A 27,610-nucleotide genomic window follows, 5' to 3' on the forward strand; every position below is an offset into this window, starting at 1 on the left:
AAAATCAAGGTATCATTAAAGATTTTAATTCATATTTCTTTTAAATATGTGAAAAGGTCTATTTTCTTCTTCTTTTTAATAATTGAGCGCATGAGTACAAGTATTTTGTAAATTCTTATTTGTTGTAATAGCGACGTAATACCCGTAAACAAAATAGGTAACTAATTAAAAGTATGACAAAAAATGCAACCTCTATCAATTTTCATTTTTTTTTCTTATTTTTTATAACAATTTCCTAATAAGCTTTTGATTTAATTGTCAATAGCAAGTGTCAATATAGCATTGACAAAAGTACATAATTCATTCCAAGTATAACCAAACTCATACAAGAAAAAACTAATTAAATTAGTCACACAAAAAAACAAGTAAAATTCTTAATAAGATCCTGATTTTAATGTCTTGCATGACGTTAGAATAAGTCAAGGTCTGGCATTAATTTTTTTTCCATTTTTTTACATAAATCAGTAAAAATAGTAAAAAAGTCATTATAAGAGGAAAGCCAAACCAATAATTTATTACGCGCCAAATAAAATGCAAAACAAATAAATGAAAAAAAAACAGACATTTCATGGAAACTTCCTAATTAAAATCCTACAGCATAAGGGTCCTCCTCAATATAATGATCCATATCTAGTGCGAAATGCAAATTTTATTAGGGGCGAAATGAAAATGAATGATAAAGTTACTTTGTCCTTAATAAATGGCTTGAATTTATATTTGTTTTTTTTTGTCAAGACTATACAAGACATTACAATAACTTTTTTAGATTTCATTTTTCAGGAAACCTTAATGTGTTGCAAAATTCATAAGTAGCCCTTTCACATCTACTTATAATACGTTGTAACGAAGTTACTTACTCTGGGTCATGGGTCAGTATTCTGGTCGGGTTGTTTGTATCATAGTCCAGATTTACTAATTATTTACATACTGCTACCATTTTTTTATAAAAAAATACAACTTTCCGGACAGAAGTATCTTCAGATATATAGTGTATCGATTATCATAGCATATTTGCTCCAGTAAAAGCGGTAATTTTTGATTTATAATTTCTAATGGTACCAGTACTCGATCATGGTTGCGCGAAGGTTTTTTTAATGCGATTCTTTATTCTTGCCCCGCAACAAGTGTGCTCGTCACGAATTGGGGGCTCCTTTCTAACTAATGGCCTTTTCAGGGTCACTGCCAACAGCTTCACTTCCACCAGCCGCCCATCATTAGAGCAGGCGTATTACAGGGATCTCCACTGTCCCCTCTTGATGATCTCCATTTGATGATGTCCCTTGCATGATCTCCTCTTGTTCAATCTTCTCATGTATCTACAACCATGTTTCAGTACGCTGACGACACCCCTACAACAATTACCGGCTCTAGGAAAAACTAGAATCACCTCACATCTCCAATCCCACCTCCTCCTACAATGATTGGATCAGTGGAGGTTGTCGTCAATCCCAGAAATTCTGTTCATCGTATTTTTCTTCAAGGAGAAATGGACATATCCGACTCTTTTTAAATGCAAATACTCCAACCTCGTCTGGTCAACACATGGAAAATACCTTCGTGTCATTTTCGACAGCAAATATTATGGTCTCTCACTCTTAAGAGCGGTTTCGGATGATCTGTTGCAAGTTTTGCAACGGATATTAACAAATCTTGGTGTTAACTTGAACGAAAGGCATTGTTGAAGGAGCCATACTTTCAGCAGCAGATTTTTCTGTGTGAAGAGGTTGCTTCTGTAGAGCTGGACTAGTTTAGCCTGACTGGCATTCTTAAATTCAAAAAAGTAGTCCATTTTTCTCAAAAAGACCTCTGAATAATAAAAATTCAGAGATTGGAGGGACACCAAGTCAGTGGTCTGAGATTATGTTTATTTTTTAAAAAACTATTACACGGGTTTCGTCCTAAGGCATCATCAGATCTAAAAGTAGAAAGCAACCCTAGTATAAAAAACAACAATGCATACACACGAATTACAATGTTGAGATATGACATACCGGTAAAGCTATTTGTTTAATATTTAAGTTAAAACAAAAAATAAATACATAAAAAAATGTTGCTGACGTTCACATTAAATCCGGTTTCAAAACTAAATAAAATAAAAATAAAAAAAAACAGGCAAAAAAATAAAATAAAAAGTGAAATATGACTTGGTATGGTACAAAGGTTATTAATCTAGCTGAACAGTAGGTAAACCATTTTATTAATGCCTTGATTAAAACCGTATATACAGATCGTGTTATCGTGAGCTACGTATTACCCAAAATAATTGCAACACCGCTTGGTTGCGGCTTGCAGGCGGCGGAATTTTTCGTTTTTATTTTTTGAACCGGGAGTCAGCAGACCTCACTTTGCTGTGTTACTGCACGTTGCATTAATAATTTTTGAGCGTTATTTTCGTGTTTTTTTTACTATGGTTGTTTATACCCCTTCCGAAAGAGTTCAACTAATTAAATGGTTTTATGGAGGCAATTCGGCAGTACAATGTAGAGATTTGTTTTCAGTGACATTTGAGAATAGACCGATTCCTTGTGCAAAAACGGTTTTAAATGTGGTTACAAATTTTGAGACATCTTTTTGTCTTCAAGATTGTAAAAAATGCCACACAAAACGTCAAGAACCACCTGTTGAAGTGGTCCAGGATATAGAACGGCGGGAAGAAATGGTTTGCAGTACCCTAGAACTTGATTCGACACGGTCCACTAGAAGTGTTGGAGAGGAACTGGGAATGAGCAATAAAACTGTTGCTCGTATCTGGAAAAAATATGGGTACAAATGTTTTAAGTATTAAAAAATATTTCCTGAAGACCAGTGATGGAAAAGGCAAATGAAAACGAATATTTTTAAAAAAATATTTTGTTTTCTGATAAATCTTCTTTTCCTTTACATGGCAAATACAATCCTTCCATTATTCGTTATTGGTCTCAGGAAAACGAGCACAGAAGTTATCAGTTTCGTACCCAGTATCCTCAGAAATTGAATGTTTGGGCAGGTATTTTGGGCGACAATGTTATAGGGCCATTTTTTATTGATGGCACTTTAAACGCCCAAAAGTACCTTGAGTTGCTGCAAAACCAAGTTCTTCCTGGCATTCAAATTCTACCTGATGTAGACCTGGGATCGGTTTATTTTCAGCAAGATGGCTGTCCTGCTCATAACGCGGCTAGGGTAAAAGAATTTTTAACAAATACTTTGCCTAACCGCCTTATTAGTGGGACTGGCGATATTAAATGGCCTCCTAGATCTCCAGATTTGTCTCCAAATGACTTTTATCTGTGGGGTTACCTTAAGCAGACCATTTACAAGCATGAATTTAGTAGGCCAACAAATTTAGAGGAGTTGCGAAATAATATTGTCGAAGGTGCCAGTTCCATTTTACCTGAAACTCTTTTGGAGGTGCGAAATAGCTTTTACGATAGGTTAAGTTTTTGTTTAGCGAAAGAAGGCGGTTTATTTGAGCCCTTTATTTAAAAAATGATATGTTGTTAAGTTTGGTTATTAGAGTTTTATTTCTGATTTTTTATTATATTTTTATCAGAGTTGATATTTTATTTTTTATTAGAATAACGCTTTAATTTTCATTATGTACAACACAGCGTTTTAAACATTTTAAGATTACAGTTCTATGCGGGTTTTACACATTGTCATGTCTGTAAAACCCACATTAGAATAAGTATTTAAAAAATGCCTGGATTTTCGCGTAATATTTTGGGACATTTTGTCGCCAAACGACGCAGCTCCCACAAAAGTCAGATGTTTACTAACCCCAATCCCGCGCAGCGTGGCCAGATTGGGCGATTTATCGCAATTTAGGCTACTTTTTTAGAAATGTTGCGACCATTTTTTAGTTAAAATCGCAAGTCGCAAATTGGGCGATTTACAAAATCAATTGGGCGATCAGGTAATTACAAAACTTAGATATACAATAATTTTTCTAAAAAACGGATCCATTTGTAGACCGTTCGATAATAATTACTATGAGTTGTTCGTACATCCGCGACTATCTAATTTTCCGATGCGTTGCGTTTTCTCTGCTCTGGAGTGTGGACCCGCTCTTACAACTTTCTGTTGACACTTTTGAAAGTTTCCGCCCTTGTCAATACTGTCAATCAATACTTGTGCGATTTCTTCGATTATTTATAAAAATAAAATTATTTATATAATATGGGGAAATGGGCGAAATATGAAAAAAAAACACAAAAACGAATGGGAACGAGAACCTTTATTTCAAGGTAAGCAGGTAACCAGGTATCTAACTAAAATTTAAAACAAAATAATCCTAAACAAATAAAAATGGTATAAGGGTTTTATTTGGTGTTCTGTGTTTGGCGGTTTTATTTGTGCTCTCTTGTGGTGGTAAGGCAAATAGTAACTTTTAATTTTATTAATTATTGCTGGATTGGTGGGCAAATGTTAAGTCAACGGTTTATGGTATATGATTATTTGGGATGCTTTTGATACATAATACCATTGTTTAAATAAAGGTATCAGACAACGATGATACATTAATATATAGTGGTACCAACCACTTATATTAATGTAATGTATGTTTTTTTTGCGCGCGCCCTCTATTGGTGAGGTTAAGAATGGAAATGGCGATTTTGACCGATAAATTTCGGTATATCTGGCGACAACGCTTTGAGAAATCTGGCCACACTGTTCTCGGGCCGGCCCGGCCGGCCGTACACGCGCGACGTTGCAAAATATCGCCTCTATGCGGTTTCCTATGAATAACGAACGAAAACACGATCTGTATATCAAATTGTTGTTTATCACAGTGTTGTTTAGTTAAAAATTCCATCTATATTTTTTGCAAAAATATTGTTTTTCGTCCACACAACCCTTAACCCCCCACCCACCCCAAACATTTGACCACTAAGAAATTCTTTTGAAAAATCACTGTTTTTCATCCATAATATCCAATCTAATAACACTGTTTTTGTATTAAATATTTATTAATATATACAGGGTGTCCGGAAAAAGGAGGCCAATCCGCCGGCCACATATAGGGAGGACCAAATTAATGCGACTTTTGTTATGCCATTTTTTAATTGGGCGCTCGGTATTCAATATACAGGGCGTCAAAATGAGAAATATAAAATCGTTTTTTTGATGTAAGTCGAGTGTTTCATAAGATATTAAATTAAAATTTGGTATGAGAGGGTTTTTTAGAAGGAGAAATTGAAATCCGTTCACGGATTCACTATACCTTGTAGAGGGCACCACCTGCGGTATATTGCATGTGTTAAAAATACCAAAACTTTTTTGTACTACTGTATAATAAAGTTTTAGTAATAAATTCAAATTATCCAATCTTTCCTTGTAAAGAAAGTATTCTTAGTAAATGCCGGCCTGAGAATCCGTTTATGAGATATTTTAATTTTAATATATAGATACTTCTTTCTAAACAAATTGGCTGACCACCACCAACTTTTTACATACTGTCAAAGTGATAAATTTAAACGCTTCTGATGCTTTAACAAGCTTCTCAATTACTCCTTAAGAGGATTATTCACCCATAAATTTCTGTTTCCTGGATAACTTTTTTATTTTACAATATTTTTTAATGCGGTTTTCACTAATGAAATGTACATATTTTTGTCAAGAGTTGATAGGTGCCAGTTTTTCAAATTTCTAAAATTTTGATTTTTTATTTAAAAACCAAAAAGATAAATAAAAAAACCTTTCCATACGTCTCTAGATACATCGATTTTAGAAACATTATATTAAAAAACCATTTCAAAAAAAATAATAATAAACCTTTGAGAATGGAAATACAAAATTCAGGCATTTTTCTTATAATTTCTTGAACCGCCGATAAGTTTAGTATCATATGACAACAACGCACGGCCGGGCTACCGTGAATCAAATCAAGAAACGCGCGACGCTTGTTCGGCCTGATCTGTGCAAGCGACGGTATCGGCTACCGTTCAACAGCAATAATTCAATATTATGCAAAATTGAAATGTTGATTGGCATTTCACTTAGAAGTATTTTATTGCGAAGGTGTTCCAATTTTCTGCACGTTGTTCTTTATACTATTAGGTTTTTTATGTTTATTTTTTAAAAATGGGATAAAGAAAAGAAGGAAAGTCAAAAGTTTATTATTCTAAACAAAAAAGTAGGAAGCCAAAAAAGGATCAGTTTAGGCCTAGAATGGCTGCAAATATGGAATAAGAATGCCACATTGCTTTTACTATTTATATATAAATGAAAATAAATGATTAATTTTGGAAAGAAAAAGAGATTTAAATAAGAAGAAAAATAAAGATTTTTTATTTTAAATGTCTACTGCCTGTAGAATCATTGTAGAATCATAGATCCTAGGTATAATAGAGGCATGGAAATTCGAAACCCATCTAGAACTTGAGCTGTAAATGACAATTTTTGTATTACATTTGTTTGGTTTTTCTATTTTCATTAGAATATACCACTTCATTGTATTATAATTTTCATTTTTGTATACTTACTTATATAACTGTTTAATATTGTCTTATATTTTATACAGCTTGTTCTAAAACATGTACCTACGTCGTTATGAGTACACACAACATCCATAAACACAAAAAAAAGTGTAATCTAATGTAACGAGTTCAAAACTGAGACACATTTTTTTTAAATTAATTGAACTTGGGGTTTATTTTACGGCCCTTTGATGAAGCTCACGCGTATGTCATAATTTATTTTTTGTATTCTGATTGCTAAGAATTGTTTAAGAAGGCATATTTAAAGGTGATTAACATTAAAAGAAATTAATATTTATTTATTTTTTTATTTCTCTTTGACGAGAGTTGTATATACAGGGTGGGTAAACGTAAACGAAACGGCTATGTCCGGCTCGTAAAGATTTTAAAAAGAAAACGCTCGGACCCGTCAATTTAGATTACCACGAGGAAACATTTTCAGAGTATAATACCACCCCTATCTGTCATCCCTTAGCCAGGGTGGAACTAACCTCAAAAAATTTAAATGGAATAGTGACTCGAGTTATACCTTGTTTGAGAGGTCTTTTGATTTTCTTTACGGCTACACCTAATTTAAAAGATTTTACTTCAGCGGTTCTCAAACTATTGACTATTTTAACATTTAATATAGTTTTCTGGAAAACCTGTATTAAATGTTGGGTGTTTGGAAAAACTATTAAATCGCAATTCTTTATCGACCATTTAAATTTATAACAATCATACATAAACACTAGTCCAACAAATACTGAAAATATTTCTAAAATTTTTCATTACATATTTGTATTTGGTGTGTTTTCTTACAACTTATAAAACCATAATGGCCCATAAACCAAGAAACGTACACTTTTCCGAATTGGCGGATTTTGTTATAATGTTTGATAAGTTTTAAATATTATTGTAAATAGTAAATACCTGTCAATTCTCAACTAGAGAAGTGTGACTCCAATGTTAGTTTAGCCGCTAGACGCTATGCCCAGACATTCCCAAACCGATTTCATCCCAAAAGAAAATATTTTTTTAAATTTGATTAACCGCCTAAGGGAGAAGTTTCAGCGAAAGACGGAAGAGTGTTTGCGGCCGACCTCGTGCGGTCAAGCAGACCAAGATGAAGACATTTTAAGAATTGTCGAAGAATCACCAAACATTAGTACTAGGGTTTTGGCTGAACGGGTGAGAAATATTAAGAAAAATCGAGACACAATATTTTACAGAGTCAACAACTTTACCCATTTCATCAAAAGTACAAGGTATTTTACCCGACGATCCCGAGGCAAGACTTGCTTTTTGTAGATGGTTATGTGAAACGAATAATAGAAATGTGGATTTTATAAGGGCGATTCTGTTTACTGACGAAGCCACGTTCACGAGAAACGGCATGACAAATATCCTAATCGAACACATATGGGCTGAAGAGAATCCCAGGGCCATAGTCGAGACACATCATCAAGTAAAGTGTAGGCAGTTGTTGTGGATAACTTTCTTTTAGGACCTGTCATTTTACCAGGTAATTTGACTGGTGGTTCATTTCTGTTGTTTCTACAAGAAATACTACCTGATTTGCTTGATGATTTACCTCTACATTTAGGACAAAATCTTTGATTTCAACTCGACGGTGCTTCGGCTCATTTTGCTATAAATGTTAGGAACTATTTACATCAAGTATTTCCTAATCGCTGAATTGTTCGAGGTCGAGATGCTCCTGTTCCGTGGCCACCCCGTTCGCCCGACTTTACACTATTGGATTTTTCAGCCTGGGGATGTATGAAAGACTTTGTGTATATGATTTCGATTTTAAACGAGGATCATTTAAGGGAAAGAATCATTGCAACTTGCATTTCAGGTTGAATGGAGGTCACGTAGAACAAATAATTTAGGATCATTATTTTAAGATTTTTATTATAATAAGTAATTTAGCATTAATTTAGAAAAATAATTTACGTTTATTTTCTTAACTTGTTAAAATGTATTTAGATTTTAAAATTAAGATATCTCATAAACGGATTGTTAGGCCGACATTTACCAATAATACTTCTTTTACAAGAAAAGATAGGATAATTAGAATTTTTTACTAGAACTTTATTAAACAGGGGTACAAAAAAGTTTTGATATTTTTATAACATGCAACCTACCACAGGTAGCACAGGGCGCCCTCTGCAAGGTATAGCGAATCCATGAACGGATTTCAATTTCTCGTTCCAAAACACCCCCTCACACCAAATTGTAATTTAATATCTTATGAAACACTCGACTTACTTCAAAAAAACGATTTTATATTTCTCATTTTGACGCCCTGTATATTGAATACCGAGCGCCCAATTAAAAAATGGCATAACAAAAGTCGCATTATTTTGGTCCACCTTATATGTGGCCGGCGGATTGGCCTCCTTTTTCCGGACACCCTGTATATCATTATATCCAATTTACATAAACAAACTGTGTTATTAGATTGGATGTTAACGACGAAAGCAGCTGTTATTAATGCTTATTATTTTGGAAAACAATGATTTTTGAAATCAATTTCTTACTGGTAAGTAGTGTGGGGTGGGTGGGCGGTTAAGGGTAGGGATAATAAAAAACATTTTTTCTGCAGAAAATATTTGCCTGAGAGAAAAATGCTTTTTAAGAAAACTATAGGTGATGAAATAATCTATAGTTTTTGTATTTATACTTTTCTCTAGTTTTACTAGTACTCTTTCTTTAGTTTTTCGAGTAAAACGTGATAAAACCCTATTTTATTTCTCGAAAGCAAGGCATATCGCTATGAAAATTGTAGTAGTTGTGCCATTTTTTATTGCAAATAAGTAAAAATTTAGTTTTTTAAGATCATTTCAAGTCAATAAGTTTTGACAGTTGTTTTTTTTTGGTTCTAGACAACTTTTCATTATCTAGGTTCAAATATACAGTTTTTAAATTAGAACCTTTGGTATATTTATCAACCGTATATGACCAAGGTATATTTATTAAACTGTAGATAGATTATAAGGATCGAGATGTCATAGATTAAAAAAAATAGACAAGGGATTTACATATCTAGTCCTTAAACTCGACTACTAAACCTCAAATATGTGATAAAATGACTTCGATATCACATAATAATATATGCCACTGTGTAGCATACGATATACTTTTCCTACAAGTATACAGGGTGTCCCGTAATTAATTGGACATAGGTTAATGTAGGATACCTGACAAGAAAGTAAACCGTTTGAGCTCAATATCGCTTAGCAAAATGTTATTGGTTTTCGTTCTACAGGGTGTTAAAACTAATTTTTTACCAAACATTTATTGAAATATTTTGGAACCCTTTGGACAGATTAACCTAAAATTTGGCGTACTCTTATTATTTGGGATGAGGAATATGAATATGATATCTATTTTGCCATTGCCACTAGATGATACACCATTGAGTGATTAAAAAGGTCATAATTTTTTTGACCTCCCTGTACGTACATTTGCGAGTAAAAATAATAAAACAGCATTTAATTCTAGTCAAAAAAGGTATACTTCTTTGATCTCCAAAAAGTAGACCGTTTTCGAAATAATAAAATTTTATTACAAAAAAATGGATCATTCAATTGGCGCTCTCTTAAAAGTTGACTGAATTGGAGTCTTGCAGGAAATTCTTGAGGAAGAAGATTTTGAACTGGAGTGAAAAGATACGAATACAGTTCTTCTTGGCGTATAATTTTGGACACCGAAGATTTCCTTACACCAGTGGCTCCCTCAATACGTCTTGTGCTGGTTTCAGGATTTTCGATAACACGAACCAAAATTTCATCTTTCATATTTGCTCCAATTATCCTTGGTCTTCCCGCATTTACGTTATTTGAACGAAATGAGCCCGTTTCGCCTAATCGATCGTACAACGCTTTAAATGTTTGATGATTTGGTTGCCTTCTATCCGGATACAGATCTAAATTACGCTGCGCTGCTCTTCGACTACGAAAATGTTCTTGAGCATATACACATACCATATCCCGCATCTAAGCATTAGAAAAATCATTGTGACGCGGCATTTTTAAGCGGAAATAACATAACAAGAACACGAGCTTTAGCCAAATTAAAGACTTACTTATTAATACTTCACCTTGACAGGTCGTAGTTATGATGTGTTCATCCTAGGCAAAGCCTACTTTGTAAAACTCCGATAATAATTTGTTCATACGCAACCTAATACAAAAATGCGTTTATTTCGAAAACGGTCTACTTTTTGGAGATCAAAGAAGTATACCTTTTTTGACTAGAATTAAATGCTGTTTTATTATTTTCACTCGCAAATGTGCGTACAGGTAGGTCAAAAAAGTCAAAGTCAAAAATAGCTTTATTGTTACGTAACATCATCTGTTGTTAACAAAGCATTATATAAAATCTTAAAGATAGTTGACAACATAATCTTTTACAAAAATATAAAAATTTTAACAATTCTTACATACATAGAATATAGAACACACCCAAAGAAAGGGTAATAAGAATTCACATTACGCTGCGCAAAACTCTTCACTGTCAAAAAATTGTATTTAAAAACTCGTCTACAGAATAAAATGCTTTACCAAGCAAGAGTTTCTATATATTTTTCCTAAAACGTTTTTCACAATTTATTAGCCTTATATAAAGGGGTAGGTGGTTAAAAAGCCTTCTGCCCCCGTACACAAAAGAGGACTTAATCTGCTCACTTTTTGAAATAGGCAGAGGTAAAGAGAAGGTTGTTCGGAGATTGTAACCCGAGGAGGGGGGGCCAAGTTGATGGCGATATTTTTTGTGGATAAGACAAACAGTCTCTAAAATAAAAAGGCATGGCAATGTCAGGACAGAGTGTTTTAAAAATAATGGCCTACAAGGGCTACGAAAGGGAGCTGCACACATATAGCGTATGGCTCTTTTTTGCAAAATAAATAGAGAGCTGAACAAATACTGAGAGCACACACCCCAAAACACAATACCGTATCTCAGATAAGACTCTATAAGAGCATGGTAGGCAATTTTGGCCACATCAAGTCCCAGAGAATGTGTTATTACTCTAATAGCATAACAGTTGGATGATAACTTCCCTAATAAAGAGGAGATATGAATTTTAAATTTTAATTGCTTATCAATCGTCAGGCCCAAAAATTTGCATGTTTCAGAAGGACTTATTGTTTCATTTTGCAAAGTGACAGTTCCAAGGTTACATTTAAAAGTTAAAATATTAGTTTTAGAAATATTAAAGGTTAATCTATTAGATTCACACCATGACTTTACAAGAATTAAATCTTCATCAACAATATTCCTTAATCTCTTGGTGTCAGTGTCATGCCAAAGTAATGTTGTATCATCCGCAAAGATAGTAAATTTGCCCCTAATTGGAATTTGAGAGATATCATTGACATATAGCAGGAACAATATTGGTCCAAGAACAGAACCCTGGGGTACACCAGCGTCCATATTCAGACGGGATGACATATCATTGTCAAAGAATACCCTTTGTGTTCTTCCAGATAGGTAAGAGCGAAACCAGTCAAGAGCAACTCCTCTGAATCCGTAGGTTTCCAGCTTCTGTAGCAGTATTCTGTGACTTACACAGTCAAACGCCTTAGATAAGTCACAGAACACCGCCGCCGCACTCTGCCCAGCGTTCAACCCCATGTACAGACTCTCTAAAAAATTGAAAATAGCATCAGATGTACCCAGTTTCGTCCGGAATCCAAATTGATGATGGTTAAGAACATTATGCCGTTTCAGAAATTCCATCATCCTAGTTTTTACCAATCTTTCTACAAGCTTGCCAAGCGTGGGAAGCAGGGCTATGGGTCTGAAATTTGATGGGTCATCATAGTTTCCACCCTTAAATAATGGTATAATCAAGGCATCCTTGAGTAAATGTGGAAAGGACCCACTTGAAAGTGAAACATTTAACACGTCAGCCTAAGAATCAAGGGTTGGTAGCGGTAGCGCTGTTAGGACCTTTAGTGACAGCCCATCCCATCCAGAGGAGTTCTTATTTTTCATTGAGGATAGAGCTTCCATTATTTCACTAGAATCTGTTGGTGTAAAGAAAAATGTTTCAGGCACCTTAATGTTGTGTAAGTATGAGCGCGGATCTCCAACAGACTGAGGCAATAATATTGATAGACCCAAAGCAACACCCTGGAAAAAATGATTGAGTGTTTTGGCCGACACCGTGCTATTAGAAACAGAAGGGTTCCCATGTTCGCCACGTAAGTCATTAACAATTTTCCAAGACTCTCTAGACTTATTTCTTGATTGGTTTATTTTACTTGAGTAGTATAAGTTTTTTGCCAATTTCACTGTATCACGGTAAATTTTGCGATATCTATTAAAGTAGGATATGAATTTGGAGTTGTCCAAGGCAAACTTTCTTATGGAGTGCAAACACCGAAGATTTTTACCAGAAACTTAAGACCCCTGCTATACCAGGGTCTTCTCCTTTTTTCCCTAATTGTCACCATGGAGAAAGTTGACTCAAAAACATCCACTAAAGTTGAATGGAAACTATCAAAAGGATCACCGTTGTTAAGTGTGATACCATTCCAGTCTATTGAATTACAACATTCTTTAAACTTACAGAAATTTTTTCTAGTGAACAACCTTCCGCACTTTCTTTTTCTTGAGGTACACTTTTTTTCATTGAGAAGAAAGGAACATAATACGGCCTCATGATCAGACAACCCGGCATTTACAATTCTACATGCAACCTGCGTTTCACAGAGAGTAGAGCAAACATAATCTAAAAGTGATGCTGAATTAGCAGTGATGCGAGTAGGTTGGTCAACATGCAAACTTGAATTAAAAGATTTCAGCACTCTATGTATCAACAAATGATTGTTAAAGTTATTGCAGTCTAAAAGATTTACATTAATGTCACCTGTCAATATTAGTGATGCATTTACCGATATTTGGCTTAAAATGTTATATAATTTATCAATAAAACTACTAAAATTACTCGAGGGTGACCTGTAAAGGCCTAAAATGTACAAATTTAATTCTTTAGAATAAACAATGCAAAATTCAAAAGTTTTTTTTTCCAGGAGATACTCAAACTTGGTTTTATCAACAAAGTTATATCTTTCTAAAAACTTATTCTCTATTAATATCAAAGTTCCACCATGATTATACTGAGTACGGGAATGGATGTATGCAAGAGCATAACTTTCTATAAAAAAAGGTTCACACTGTTTGAGCCAATGTTCAGTCAAAACAACAATGACAGGGTTATCTTCATATGCTAAAAATAAAGAGAGTTCATCAGATTTATTTCTGACTGACTGAATATTTAAAAGGGCTAAAGTAAAATGGACTCCGACTGAGTTTGGCCTAAAAAAGTTTTGTTGTGTTCCAGAGGTCCACTATTCCATGTTATATCCATACAAGGTCTAGTTTTTGATTCTATTTTTAAGGCAGAGTGAGTGGTAGATATATATAATGATAAAATATCACAGAGTGATTTCGGTGATAGCCGATGTGATGGCCCTTCAAAAGCATTAGTGATAACTCCCACAGATAGGTTTTTATTTCTTATGAATGAATTGATGTATTTAAGAGTCTTAAAGTAGAAGCGACTGTGACTGAAATTATACGTAATACACAAGATAAGATTAGTACTCTTTCCTATAAACAACAGATTATTTAGACTAGACAGTGTGACCTGCGTAAAACTTAAGTTAAGACATACAACTACATTATCTTTACTATTATAATTAATGACATTGCCAAAAAGGTCCTTATTTAGTCTGTGAAAAGGGGCGCCAGTCATTACTTTTTCTGATATATCATAGCAAGCACCTGACAATTCCCTGAGAATAGATGATAGACGTCTGGCACTAGAGTCTCCATAAATAAAAACTCTGGATTTCTCAGGTAAAGAGAGGCGTGTTTTATTTGTATAGGAGTAGCCATGTTTATATGAAGATGGTTCTTTTGACTTGACAGAATTATTTGTTGGTTCCACCATATACAAGTTAAAAGTTATGACCATTTTAATCACTGAATATTGTTGTATGTAGCGCCATCTAGTGGTAATGGGAAAATAGATATCATATTCGTGTTCCCCATCCCAAATAATAAGAGTACGCCAAATTTTAGATTAATCTGTCCAGTGGATTCCAAAATATTTCAATAAATATTTGGTAAAAAATTAGTTTTAACACCCGAACGAAGTTTTAACACCGTAGGACGAAAACCAATAACATTTTGCTAAGCGATATTGAGCCCAAACGCTTTATTTTCATGTCAGTTATCCTAAATTAACCTATGCCCAATTAATTACGGGACACCCTGTATATCTTATAGTGTAATAATGGAATATCATACACAACGAATCCTAGACAAAAATAGGGAAGCATTAACGTGTATGAAACAGAATAATTATGCCAAATAAGATATACAAATAAAAAAACTGAAGAATACAAATTTGTTCAAAATTAAACAAGGATTTAAAAAATATTTATGATAAACTCCTTATGGAGGTCACTTGTAAAAATATTTTTTTTGTACGTCGAAAAATGCTCCCTGCATAAAATACATCTGCAAAATAAAAAAAAAAAGTTTTACTTCCTGTAGATCCGAAAGTAAGACGTTTAGAACATATATTCATATAAAAAAAACTTATTTTTTATTGAAGAATTCCCTTGTAAACTTTGTCGGTAGAGTTCCTGGATATTCGGTATAATATACCACAATTTAAGCTTAAATAGATACCTTTATTATAAAATCCATATCAACAATTATATAACGATTAGAATAATGGTCTTATATTGGTTTTCTGTATCTAAATATTCAACGTTTTATTGATGATAAGTATATTTGTTTAGAAGATCATTCCATGAAACGCATTTTGTAAACGTCTTTAATCTTAACTTTTATGAAATAGTAATCGTATATTGTTAACAGGTAATGAATCTTCTTCTTAGCTGTGAATAATAAAAACATAATATTATTAAATTTCTCAATATATATCACGCGGACATTTTATCCGAAATTCAACCAAAAATAAACGTTTATTTTACTATGGCGCTTTGCTTGTGTGAGGATATTATAAATGCGGTATCAAATGCCTAGTATTTTTGTGTAATTGATTTAGGTAATGCCTATTTGCAACTTAAAGTTGAAGAAGATTTTAAAAAATTGCTACTGATTAATACCTATAAAGTAATATTTTTAATTTGGTGTTCAATGTGCACTAGCCCAATTTCAAGCTGCTATGGATAAAATTACCCAAGGTTTAGTTAAAACAGCTTGTTATTTGGATGATTTAATTGTAGCGGAAAAAACCTTGGATGAATATAAAAAAAAATTACTTTATTTATTTCAAAGGTTGAGTGAATTCAATGCTCGTATAATTTAGATAAATATAATTTCTTTTGTAAGAAAATAGACTTTTTTGGGAGATTTACATTAAGTGGAAAGAGAATTAAACCACTTGCTTCTAAAGTAGATGTAATTTTAAAGGCCCTTATTCCAAACGATCTCACTCAATTGCGTTCTTATTTAGGTCTACTTAATTTATTTATTTATTTATTTAACGGTATCTACCACTTTTACAAAAATAAAATAACACAAAAGATACCAATAATAATACAACTTAAGCTAGATAATAGTAAGACATAAATCAATCAATGTTACAAATTAATTTAAAGAAATCTGTTAAAGTAACGAGTCACTAATTAATTAATTAGTGACTTATAATTTAAGAAAACTCCTAAAACTGCTAAAAGAAACGTGCAAGTCAAGACTATACATATCGAAAGAACGTTGCATTCTAGTTATAGGATGCTGTCCATAAGAACTACTATCAAAATCTACATAGAAGAGTATTTTTAGTCTAGTCAATTTTTGCCCCCGAAAATTCAGCCTATTTAAAAGATAATCACAATCAGTCATGCCAGATATTAATTTAAAAATAAAACACAAGTCTGAATTATTACGTCTTAACTCAAGTGAGTCCAAAGAGAGAACTGACTTGACCGACTTGTAATCAGTATGTCCATTAGCTAATGGAACCTTAAGTTTAAAATAACAATTTCTTAAGAATTTATTTTGGACTTTTTCAATATGCGATTTATAAAATGGAGACCATACGAGACTAGCATACTTTACTCCAGAACGGACTAACGAACAGTACAGAACTTTATAGACAGAGCATGAGAAGTATTGACTGCATCTATACTCTATTTCAGAAGTGTGTAGAGCAATAAAACCTCATTAGGTATGCAAAAGTGGTACCTGGTGATCCGCCAATATTTTATGCCACTACCTTAGTTGGGTATTAGTTTCAATGTAAAATTCTTTCTTTTCGTTAATTGCAGGTAGTGCCACCCGGTTTTGGGTCAATTTATGAGCTTTGCCCATTGTTACCCACTGATAAACATTGAAAACGGTTCGCCAAAGGCGTGCAACTGGGACTTGTTTTTTACCTTATAATTAATGTACTTAAATGCTATTTTATTTTAGAAAGTTACTTTTGTTTAAATGGAATAATATATTTTTTTCACAAATTTATTGAACATAATATGTAGAGTAAAACAGTTGAAAATGTCACTTTTGGATCTGGCACTTTTTGAACAGTGTATAACAATTTTAAATTATAATAGATTGTAGTCTTCTTCGTCATCACCTCTTGACATTATAATTAAAGGATCGACTGTCTGATCGATGAGGTTGTCAAGATCCCACATTTTGTCCTCTTGCTTAATTACATGCTGGACTGCTTTTCGCCAATTCTCTGGTATCGCTTCCGTAATGGCTTGATCAAACAGTAGCTTAACATCTTTCATTTTAAAAGTCGTGTTTTGTCTTGCTACAAATCCTTTTACCTGCGCCCATATCAGTTCTATAGGATTTAGTTCGCAATGATATGGCGGTAAGCGCAGTACAGTTATATTATATTTTTCGGCTATATCTTCCACGGCGTATTTCATGAAACGAGTTTTGTGTAAGTTTGCTATTGCCAGCAGTTCTTTTTTTATCAAATTTGCTTCAAACGCAATACCTTTTGCAGTCAGCCAATCGATAATTTCTTGCTTTCTCCAACTTGAAGTTGGCGTCTTCTCTATTCGCCGTGAATGATAGCTTGCGTTATCCATAACCACCACCGAATTAGCCGGAAGAAATTTCATCATTTCACCAAAATAGTCCTCGAAAACGTCTGAGTTCATGTCTTCATGGTAATCTCCTGTGCGAGTCGACTCAAAGGTTAGCAGACCTTCTTTTAAAAATCCCTCTTCGCTTCCAATATGTGTGATTATAAGTCTTTTTCCTTTTCCCGAAGGTACTTTAATACCTGTAGACAGGCCTTCTATGAAAGCTTGGCGAGCACTGGTTATATTTTTGTCTTGCCACATTTTTTGGACTATATAACCTTCGTTAATCCACGTCTCATCAAGATAAAAAACTTTCTTTTGCTCCCTGCGGTACTGCTTGATACTTCTCAAGTATTGTCGTCTCCAACAAACAATTTCGTCGCTCTCCAGTAAAAGTGCTTTGCGGTTATGCTTTTCCCAGGCAAAATCCATATTTTTTAAAGTTTTCCATAAAAGTTTTCTACTTATCAACGGAATACTGTCATCTCGGCCAAGCCATTAAAATTTTGTCTAGGGTGGGTATTTCCTTTTTAAAATAAAAAGAGTGAAATTTTCTTCGAATTATACATTTAGCATTTTCATCAAGGACTTTTGTAGGTCGTCCTGGCTTTTGCTTGGGAGATTCCACTTGACCTGCTACTTTTCTTTCCCGCAACAATTTGAAAATGGTGGACTTTCCAATTCCACTCATTCGAGAACATTTTTCAACAATTTCTTGCACAGTAAAACTAGGGTAATCGTGTTTTATGCAATCATGTACATTTAAAATAATAACTTTTTCACTCAGCGATAGTGGAGAATTTTTAGTACATCTTTTCGTTGGACTGAATACCTCCATTTTTTAAATATTGGGATAATAATATTGTGATTACACTACAGCGTAGCAGTGACTACTAACGTTTAAAATATGATTTAAAAGTATTTATAGTCTGTATATATTACCTGACCCCATTTTTGCATGTTACAAAGCGTTAAAAGATAGGTACCTATACAAAAGGATTAAAAGTATTTATTTAGTATTTAATCTCTTTCAAAATAAAGGCATTTAATCCGTGAAAATTAAATTCATAAATATTATAAGTACCTGCGCCTATGAACTACCACGAAATGTAGCCAAACAGAACGGAATTCCCCAGTTTATTGCTCTATACACTTCTGAAATAGAGTATAGTTATAAATCTTAGATTTCTATACGCTTTCTGAACTAACTTTTCAGCATGAGACAAAAATGTCAACTTAGAATCGAAAATTACTCCGAGATCCCTAACTTCCGTTACCCTTTTTAAAATAGTGGAACCTATACTATAATCAAATAATGTAAGATTGCGAATTCTTCCAAAAGTTATTAAATAACACTTCGGAACATTTAAATCTAAACCATTAAGGTTGCACCATTCATAGAGATTATGCAAGTCAACCTGTAACAATTGGCATTGAACATTAGAATCAATAGACAAAAACAATTTCAAATCATCAGCAAATAATAAAAATTCACAATTTATTACAAATAATCCTATATCATTAACAAAGATTGTAAAAAGTAACGGACCCACCTGTGACCCCTAAGGAACGCCAGATGGCACAGAAAAGCTGCTAGATAAGAAGTTATTAAGCCGTATACATTGCGATCTACCCAGTAGATAGTCCCTTAGCCAACAAATAACACTTGATCCAAAACCAAAAGCTTGGAGCTTTGCCAATAGAAGCCCATGATTAACTCTGTCGAACGCCTTCGAAAAATACGTATAAACAGCATCAACTTGTGAACCCTTACCAAAAGCATTAAACAAATAATCTTCATAACATATTAAGTTAGTAACAGTGCAACGACCTTTTTGAAAACCATGTTGACTGCTAATAATAAGGCTTTTACATTGCCATGACAATTGTTTGGTTACAAGTATATCCAAAAGTTTAGGCAAGGTTGACTGTACACAAACATAAATATCGGTGTTATATACGAATTCTTACAAAAAGAAGAAAATACTCCCGACTTTAAAGACAGATTGAATAAAGTGCAAATAGGCTTCGACAGAGTACATACACATTCATGAAGTAGCAAGCTGGGTATGCCATCCGGTCCCGCAGAAGTCTTGCTCTGTAAGCCAAGAATCTCGTCAAAAACCTCTGCTAAAGATAACTCTACAAATTTGACATCGAATTGATCCACAAGCCCTGTCATGTAATATTCAGGTATTTGAAATGCTTTATTAGAATATACGTTTGACAAATATTTGGCAAATAAATTAACAGTATCACCACCCTCATCACTAGTTTCATTACTAAAAAACATATATTTAGGAATAATATTTGACTTTTTAACATTGCTTACATGTTTCCAGAATAACCTAGGATTTAACAATAGATTATTCTCGGTACGAGAAATATAATCGCGGTAACACTGACCGCTCACACTGCATGACTGCCGAAGCTCAGAGAAAACCAAGTAATCACTTTGCAATTGAGACTCCTTAAACTTCTTATGAGCAATCCTCTTACGTAAAACTAAGCTTCTTAACTCTCTTGAAAACCATACAGGAAAGCTACCAGTATTATAGGACATAATAGGCACAAAATAGCTGATTCCTTCATACAAAAGGTCATAAAACTTATTTAGGGAAATATTTATATCAGAAGTGTTGTTAATAAAGGACCAGTCGATAAATGCAAGGAAATTATTTAACGATATAAAATGAGCATTTTTGAAGTCAAAAAACTTTACTGAATATTTCAGAGACCTTGACATATATGGTACTGAAAAGACAAATTCATACGGAGTGTGTCGAGAGCCAGTCACCGGCAATAAAAAATCATCCGCCAATCCAGAAGACCCATTGATATTAGAAAAACAAAGATCAAGAAATGTGCCTTCCGGATTTAGTAACATTTCTTTACCATCTAAGTAATTAAATACCTGTCCAAGCAGTGAAGCTGGTGCGACATTCGAACACCCATCCGAAAAGGTAACTTTAAGATTTTGATTTTCATTATTGGTCTAATATGCAGCCAGGTAGGTTAAAGTCTCCTGCAATACTAAATAAGCAATTCGGATGGGCCTCAAAGATCTCCAGTACTGTATCACAGAAAGCACTGTATTGACCCATATCAGATTTTGGCGGCAGGTAAACCACACCAAAAACAATATTCTTAAGATTAAACTGTACAGAAACAAAAACTTGCTCTAACAATGAATAAGAGTGTTTAATTAATCGCGGTTTTAACTCCTTTCTCACAGCGAGTAAAACACCTCCGCCATCCTTCTTAGCACTTGTTAGAGCACTTCTATCACATCTAAATACTTCATATGCCGTAAACTCCAATTCAGATGACAAAATGTTCGAAAACAACCATATTTCAGCCAACGAAATTACATTATAACTGCATGCGAATATTGTTTGCTTCAAATGCTTCAGCTTAGACCTCATACCCCCAGCGTTAAAATAATACATTACCAAGGAATCACTTAATCGTTTTTTGGACCTCGTATTATTCTCTTAGAGATTGATGGAACCCCATTGGTAAATTTCATCTTCACCTTTTTCCTTTCTTTTTGCCAATTCTCCATAAACTTCTCGGATTTCATCACGCTGTAATTTGGTGAAATCCATTTTAATTACTATATTGCTACCACCTAATTTCTTTTTCTGTCTCAAACATTTTTGTACAATCTCGGTATTATTAAAGCACATTTTAATAGGCCTATTATTGGCTCCACGCCGTCCAATTCTATAGACCTTAAAGGGCTCAATATGATCTATTCCCAACTTATTGGACAGAACATCAAGTACGAACTCCTTATCATGACTAATTCTATTATTCATATCATCAGAATTACTTTCCTGAACATTAAAGTTTTTTGCGCTCATTTGTATCATTTATCTCAGAAATTATAATGTAGTTACTATTCTTAATCTTATCATTTGTTGGTTGAGCAGGGTCGTTTTTAAATGTTTGAAGTTTCTGTAATTCCTCCACGAGTTTATTAATTGTTGATTGCTGAGCAACAATAAGTTTATGCAATTCAATAATGCCGTTCATCAGATCACCAATGGAAGCATTTCTCTTAGACAAAATCTCAGGTAATGATATTACATCGCCCATTCCTACATTTTCCTGAACAGTTTTTATAGAACTAGAGCTTTCATTATCATTATGAACACCAATACTTGACAACCGTCTGTTGTTAACTGTACAACAAGAACTACACTTCCACTCATGACTCTTCTTCTTTTTAAAAGTCCCATAGATTTTATCAAATGCGGTTTTGGAAAGATTAGAGCAGCCTTTGTGAAACCAGGAAATACACAAGCTGCATTCAACGGAAATTGCTCCTGATTTAATTACTTTATCGCAACTGCTACACAGTTCCATGACAAGAAACTCAAAATCACAACGACAATATTATAAATTAACGAAAGTCCTTACTGTGCTACTTCGTTGATTCAATGCACAAACCAGCATTAGACAAACACATCAAAAGTCCATACTTTCAACTGTTGTTGACCATATATTTACACCTGACCATAGGAATTTAGTGTAAAATATACAAAACATGTGATAACTAACTACAATTGGCAATGCGGACAGGTGACTCGTTAGTTTTGCTAGATCAATCACAGCAGCAGGCAAAATGAGAGGAACCAAAAACTGTTACGATCGTATAATAATATCACCGTAAATACACTTATAAGTACAAAGCACCTTCAACAATGAACTTCTAATTAATTAGCCGAAAAACTATCATTTTGTCAAACATTTTGCAATAAACATAAACACGACTTATTCGCTAGGCTGCTGCGACGTGAATTTTTACAGGAAGTTCCTTCCTATAATTTCCTTGTTTGCTTCGTCCACTTTTTCTTTTGGAAAAGAAAAATGCTACATTTGGGTGGTCTACAGAATGTCAAAGTGCATTCGATAAAAGTAAGAAAAAGTAGCCAGTAGCAGTCTTTTAACTTACTAATTTTATAATTATTAAAGTTAGTCTGTTAAGTATTAATTTCATTTATATACATTGTATTTTTTTTTCTGTAAGAGGATTTTGAATTCAATATATATAAATAATGCCAAATACTAACCTAAGCATATCCTATGCCCTCCACCAAACGGGTAAAATATATTTTTATATTGCTCTCCCTTATCAATAAATCTTTCTGGAATAAATTTTTCGGGATCAGAAAAGTATTTCTTATCGTGGCACAGTCCTCCAAATGGTATAATACATACAGTATTCTTGTCTATACCTAAGGACATTTCTTTAAAATACCCCGCTGACTCTTTTGAAGTAGTATAAACGTAAGGGTGGTTGCAAACCCTTGTATAATGTTCCAAAACTGGATGAAGCCTCATTGACTCTAAAAATTAGAATAAATAATAAAGAAATACATAAAACATGTATATACTGGATGTTGACGTCGGCTATATAACGGAAACCATCCAGCGAAAAAAACAGTAAGCTCTAAGGTTTTTCCTTACTTGATTCTTCGTTGCTTTGTTACATTAAATATCTATAATACGATATTGAACAATCAAAGCTATTTGTTAGCTTTGATTGTTAGGGACGAAATTTTCATCAGGATTGGAACAATAAGGGATGATATACAATACCCTTGATGTCTGCTAACGTACTAACGAGCTTATTGATCTGAAAATGAATTATAGAAACAAGAAAATATTGCTCACACACACACACACAAAATGAATTTATATTATATGTCAGAAACAATTAAAACTCTTATTTACGTAACATTAAATCTGTATAAAAGAATTAAGATATATAACCAAAGGGTTACATGTCAAAAAACAATCTAAAAAAATAAAACTTTAAGATCAAACTAAATACTAAATTTTACCGCAGATAAATATACGCTACGATGTGTTTTTAGATCTGTTATACTTAATATCTGTGATACTTAATTAGTGATGTTAAAGAAATATTGGAATTATATAAAGGGCGTTACAGAATAAGATGCTGATCCTTACAGGTGTATACCCTTAGGTGATTTTAAGAAGAAAAGTTTAAAAAATGTCCTAAACTCCTTAACTTTTGAGCTACAAAGTGTTAAAATCTTAAGAAAGAAATCGTTTCTTCATCATAACTTTAGTAACTTCCTAGTTATGAAAGTTAGCACATACGCTCTGAGTATAAAGAGCCATTTTTTTGAAGTAGGAGATTTTTTAAAAGTTTAACTAGTGGCCTCCGTACAGTGTGGCGTTAACTTTACAGTGTTAATATTTTGCCAAGAGTTTGCAGACGGTAGCTCAGAATTATTGGAGGCTTGGGATTGTTCGAAGGTTCATTTATGACTGGCTATTAAAGAATCTAAACTTGATTATAACTATTAAATAAGAGGGCGCCACTTAGTTTTTCTTTATAAATGAAAGAAAACTAAAAAAAAGACTTGGTATATAGGTTTCAATTAACAATTAAATGACCCTGATAAGGTAGATTTAAAGAGGCAAAAAAAATCTCAACAATACAACCAAATTATATTTACATCAAAGATATATACACACCTCATGTTCTAATCTGATAAATGTTAATAATTTGCTATGAATTAAAATATGAATAATGTTGATATGATTAAAATAAGTTTGACAAAAGTAATATTTAAATTATGATTTCGCTACTAGGTAGATTTCAGCACTTGAAAAACAAATTACAATTATTAAAATTTTTAGTTTATATTTGTATTACTCAGGGGAAAGTTCATGAACCTTTTTACCTAAGGCATATCAGCCTTAACCGTGTTATATCTACTTAGCTACCAAAAAGGGTACTGAAAAATACTGAACAAAAAAATAACGAATATTATAGATAAGTAATTAACGTATTAAATTATGACATTGATTAAATATTTGTAACGTTAAATTGAAATAAAAGATATATTAATAAAAATTTAAATAAGTGAGACAAATCTATGGTTAGTAATATTTAAATATGGAATCAACTGTCCTGTATATTCCTCCAGGAAATGAAAGGCTAGCCTTCAAAACCGAAGGTGTGAATGTTTGCCATTTGTAGCTTAGCTATCCGGACTGGGAATCTCTAATACTAGCTGTAACTCTGGCTCCAGCTCCACCGCTTTCCGCAATTTCCCGGGGAAATCAAAAGCCTGCAGCCATCAACAATTGAAGAAGAATAAAGAGGAAAACGGAAAAGTAAAACCCTAAAACAACGGTTACCATTGTATTCACTGTCGATAAAAAATGAATAGCGTTGAATTGAATTGAATTTTCGAAACAGTGGGCTGCCAAGGCAGTTGTGCATATAGGTCTCCTGATGGACCCGTCATGCCCCACTGGGGGTTACCAGAGCCCAACGGCCTTAGAGAAACCGATAAGGCTCTCTGGTCTGAAGCACTTAAAGTCGCTCGGTACACTGAAAGTATTACCTAAGTATTTGAACCTGGCGCGCGTGAGTGCTGGGCACTTCCCAACTACATGGTCAACTGTTTCATCCTCCTCACAGCACCATTGGCATTCCGGGTTGTCTGCAATACCGATAGTATGGAGATGGCTTCTTAAGTGCCAGTGACCGGTTGAAAGACCTGTCACTAGCCGAATTTCGTGTCTTTTCAGGCGTAGTAGATTTTTGGTGAGACAGGCAGAGGGCCCACCTATGTGCGCTTTGCCTGTCTCATACCAGAGGACTCAGTCCATCTTTGGTGGGTCCACTTGTTCAGCAGACCCTTCACTGACGCGACCGCAACGCATTTGGCGATACCAACTATGGATTCCGGCCTCATCGGCACATTCGCGGATCCCAGTCTGGCAAGAGAGTCCGCTGCCTCATTACCTGCATGGCATGGTATCCACACGAGCTGGATCTTGCATTCAACCTGTACCAGTTTTTTCAGGACTTTTATGCACTCTAGTACAAGCTTGGAACTTACCCTTGCGGCCGGGATATCCTTAATGGCAGCTCTGCTGTCCGAGCATATTGATACGACTGTATTGCGGCATCCGCAGCTTAGGATTTTCTCTCCGCATTTTAATACAGCGAATACTTCAGCCTGGAAGAGAGTAGCGTGCTCCCCCAACGAGTATGCCCTACTGGTATGTGGGATCCCACCACAAAGCCCTGATCCAGCTCTGTTATTCATTCTGGAGCCATCTGTGTACCAGATGGTCCCCCTATTTAGCAATGCAGGTCTGTTGGAATGCTGCCACTCCTCTCTGCCTGCAATGTGCGTCACGAATCCCTCGCAGTCCACAGTCACTGGAGCCATGCAGTCACTGCCCATCAGAAGGAGAGGACATTTCTGTATGGCCCGTGACCAAATTTTTGCGTGACCGGTCTCGCCAGCACATAGTTCGCCGAGGACGTATAGCCTGTACACAGTCCTTATTGCCTCGAATTGCACAAGGAGTTCCAGAGGCGGAAGGCTCAGCAGAGTCTCAAGCGCTCTAGTTGGAGCCGTCCGCATGGAACCCGTTATGCTGAGACATGCAAGACGTTGGACTCTGTCCAGTTGAGCACAAATTTTCGCTTTCTCCGTACATGGCCACCAAACGATAGCCCCGTATGTGAGAAGAGGTCTCACAATGCGCGAGTAGATCCAGTGGAGGATCTTAGGAGACAGACCCCAGATATTTCCGAAAGCCCGCCTGCAGGCCCATAGCGCGCAGATGGCCTTCTTCATTCTGGTGTCTGCATGATCGTGCCAGGAGAGTTTGGGATCTAACTTGATCCCCAGAAATCGAACTGTCCTGGAGTAATGCAGCTGCACGCCACCTAGAGATATAACAGGGGGCGTACCAAAGTTACGTCTCCTTGGAATAGTAGGAGCTCTGCTTTTTTGGGGTTAATCCTGAGACCCCCGAGAGGCACCATATGTCCACCATACGCAGGGCTCTTATCATAGAGCCCCGCATTGAGACGGCGTCTTTCTCTGGGCAAAGGATTATCAGATCATCAGCGTAGGCCTGTGTGTATAGGCCAGCATTGTTTAAAAGATTTATCAGGCTGTCGACCACAAGGCACTACAAGGTAGGGGAATACTCCTCCCTGTGGGCAGCTCCTAGCCGCCGACGTTTCGACAATCTCATTGTTGAGATGGGCAGATACATGACGTTTCGAGAGCATGGCCTCTATCCAGCTAACCAAACAGGGTTCTGAGCTGCGGCTCTCGAGTGCTTGGTAGATTAATGCGAAAGAGGTGTTGTCGAACGCCCCTTTAATGTCTAGAAACGCACCCAGACAGGCCTTGCCACTACCCAGAGCACCCTCCACCTTCCTAACGAGGTGGTGTAGGGCCAGGTCCGTGGATTTGCCCGCCTGATAGGCATATTGGTGCACATGTAGTGGTTTGTTGACCAGAATGCTTTCCTTAAGGTACCGATCAATCAGCCTCTCCATCGCCTTCAGCATAAAGCTGGTAAGGCTGATAGGTCGGTACGATTTGGGATCTATAAAATCGCTGTAAATGAAGACAACTTTTACTTGACGCCATAACTTTGGGACATAGCCCTGAGCAAGAGACGACCTGAATAGTCTGACTACGTGTGGGGTTTGTACTTCTAACCCGTTTTGCAAAAGGCATGGATATATGGATATAATCCATCCATGCCCGGAGATTTGAAGGGGGGGAATGTCTTGATTGCCCATTTCATCCTCTCGTAGGTAATTATTCTTCTAGCAGTTTCGAACTCTAAGCGAATCGGAGCCCGAGAACAGCTAGGAGGATCGCGATATGAGTTGGAGTCTGGGAAGTGGGTGCGCAGCATGACCTCCAGTAACTCTCGCTCATTGGTAGTAAAGCTGCCATCTGGAAGTGACAGCGACCCCAATTTAGTTCCAGGTTCCTTGGACAGTACTTTGCACAGTCGTGCTGTCGAGGGGGTGTTTTCAACGTCATCGCAGAACCGCCTCCAGCACTGTCTTTTGCTATGAATGGCGTTAAAAATGTGACACACATTTTTAACGCGTGTCTAATGTGACACACTCACCTTGCTAAGTTTCATTATCTATCCATTAAAATCTTAGGCATCCTGCACCAGAATTATTAAATAAACGGTTCCCTAAAGGAACAAGATTAAGGACCATAAATTAAAAAACATATTGGCCTTTTCCTG

At 35.1% G+C, this 27,610-nt stretch overlaps 1 protein-coding gene across 2 annotated transcripts in view; it reads right to left on the reverse strand.

Annotated features, from left to right (window-relative positions):
* The window catches only part of LOC126745324 (probable cytochrome P450 6a23), a 66,412-nt gene that overhangs the window by 241 nt on the left and 38,561 nt on the right, over positions 1-27,610 (reverse strand). For both annotated transcript variants that reach the window (XM_050453096.1, XM_050453095.1), the window contains one exon: positions 22,612-22,887. In XM_050453096.1, coding sequence (XP_050309053.1) covers positions 22,612-22,887 — 276 coding nt within the window. The remainder of the gene's footprint in view (positions 1-22,611; positions 22,888-27,610) is intronic.

Source organism: Anthonomus grandis, chromosome 15 (assembly GCF_022605725.1).
Source record: "Anthonomus grandis grandis chromosome 15, icAntGran1.3, whole genome shotgun sequence".
NCBI lineage: Eukaryota > Metazoa > Arthropoda > Insecta > Coleoptera > Curculionidae > Anthonomus > Anthonomus grandis.